General features: G+C 60.4%; 1 protein-coding gene across 1 annotated transcript in view; it reads left to right on the top strand.

Annotated features, from left to right (window-relative positions):
* The window catches only part of EMH_0056640 (uncharacterized protein), a gene marked incomplete at both ends in the record, with an annotated part of 3,431 nt that overhangs the window by 1,107 nt on the left and 1,854 nt on the right, over nucleotides 1–470 (top strand). Inside the window, one exon of the mRNA XM_013497377.1 lies at nucleotides 3–470. Within this exon, the coding sequence (XP_013352831.1) occupies nucleotides 3–470 (468 nt within the window). The remainder of the gene's footprint in view (nucleotides 1–2) is intronic.

Here is a 470-nt window from a genome sequence, read left to right as displayed (position 1 = left end):
CTGCTGCTGCTGCTGCTGCTGCTGCTGCAGCAACACCACTGCAGCAGCTATCACCTACAAGTCTTGCTGCAGCAGCAGCAGCAGCAGCTGCTGCTGCTGCTCCTCCCACTTCTGCAGCAGCAGCAGCAGCAGCAGCAGCAGCAGCACAGTCACCAGAAGCTTCTTCTCTGCTTTCATTTAACACATCCCGAGAATATCTCTTTTCGCTGCTGCCGCAGGGAGCAGCAGAACCAGCAGCAGACAAGCAGCAGCTATACCGCTCACGCCAGCAGCAGCAGCAGCAGCAGCAGCAGCAGCAGCAGCAGCAGGGTGCGGTGGATCCGACAGCAGCAGCAGCAGCAGCAGCAGCTGCTGCTGCTGCTGCTGCACTTCCGTCAAGGCCACAGACAGCGCTCGACCTCGCAGCACTGTGTCTTCTCTCCGCTCAGTCTGAGCTGCAGCAGCAGCAGCAGCAGCAGCAGCAGCAGCAA

Source organism: Eimeria mitis, genomic scaffold, assembly GCF_000499745.2.
Source record: "Eimeria mitis Houghton genomic scaffold, Emh_scaff2637, whole genome shotgun sequence".
NCBI lineage: Eukaryota > Apicomplexa > Conoidasida > Eucoccidiorida > Eimeriidae > Eimeria > Eimeria mitis.
This window is presented reverse-complemented; position numbering and strand designations above follow the sequence as displayed.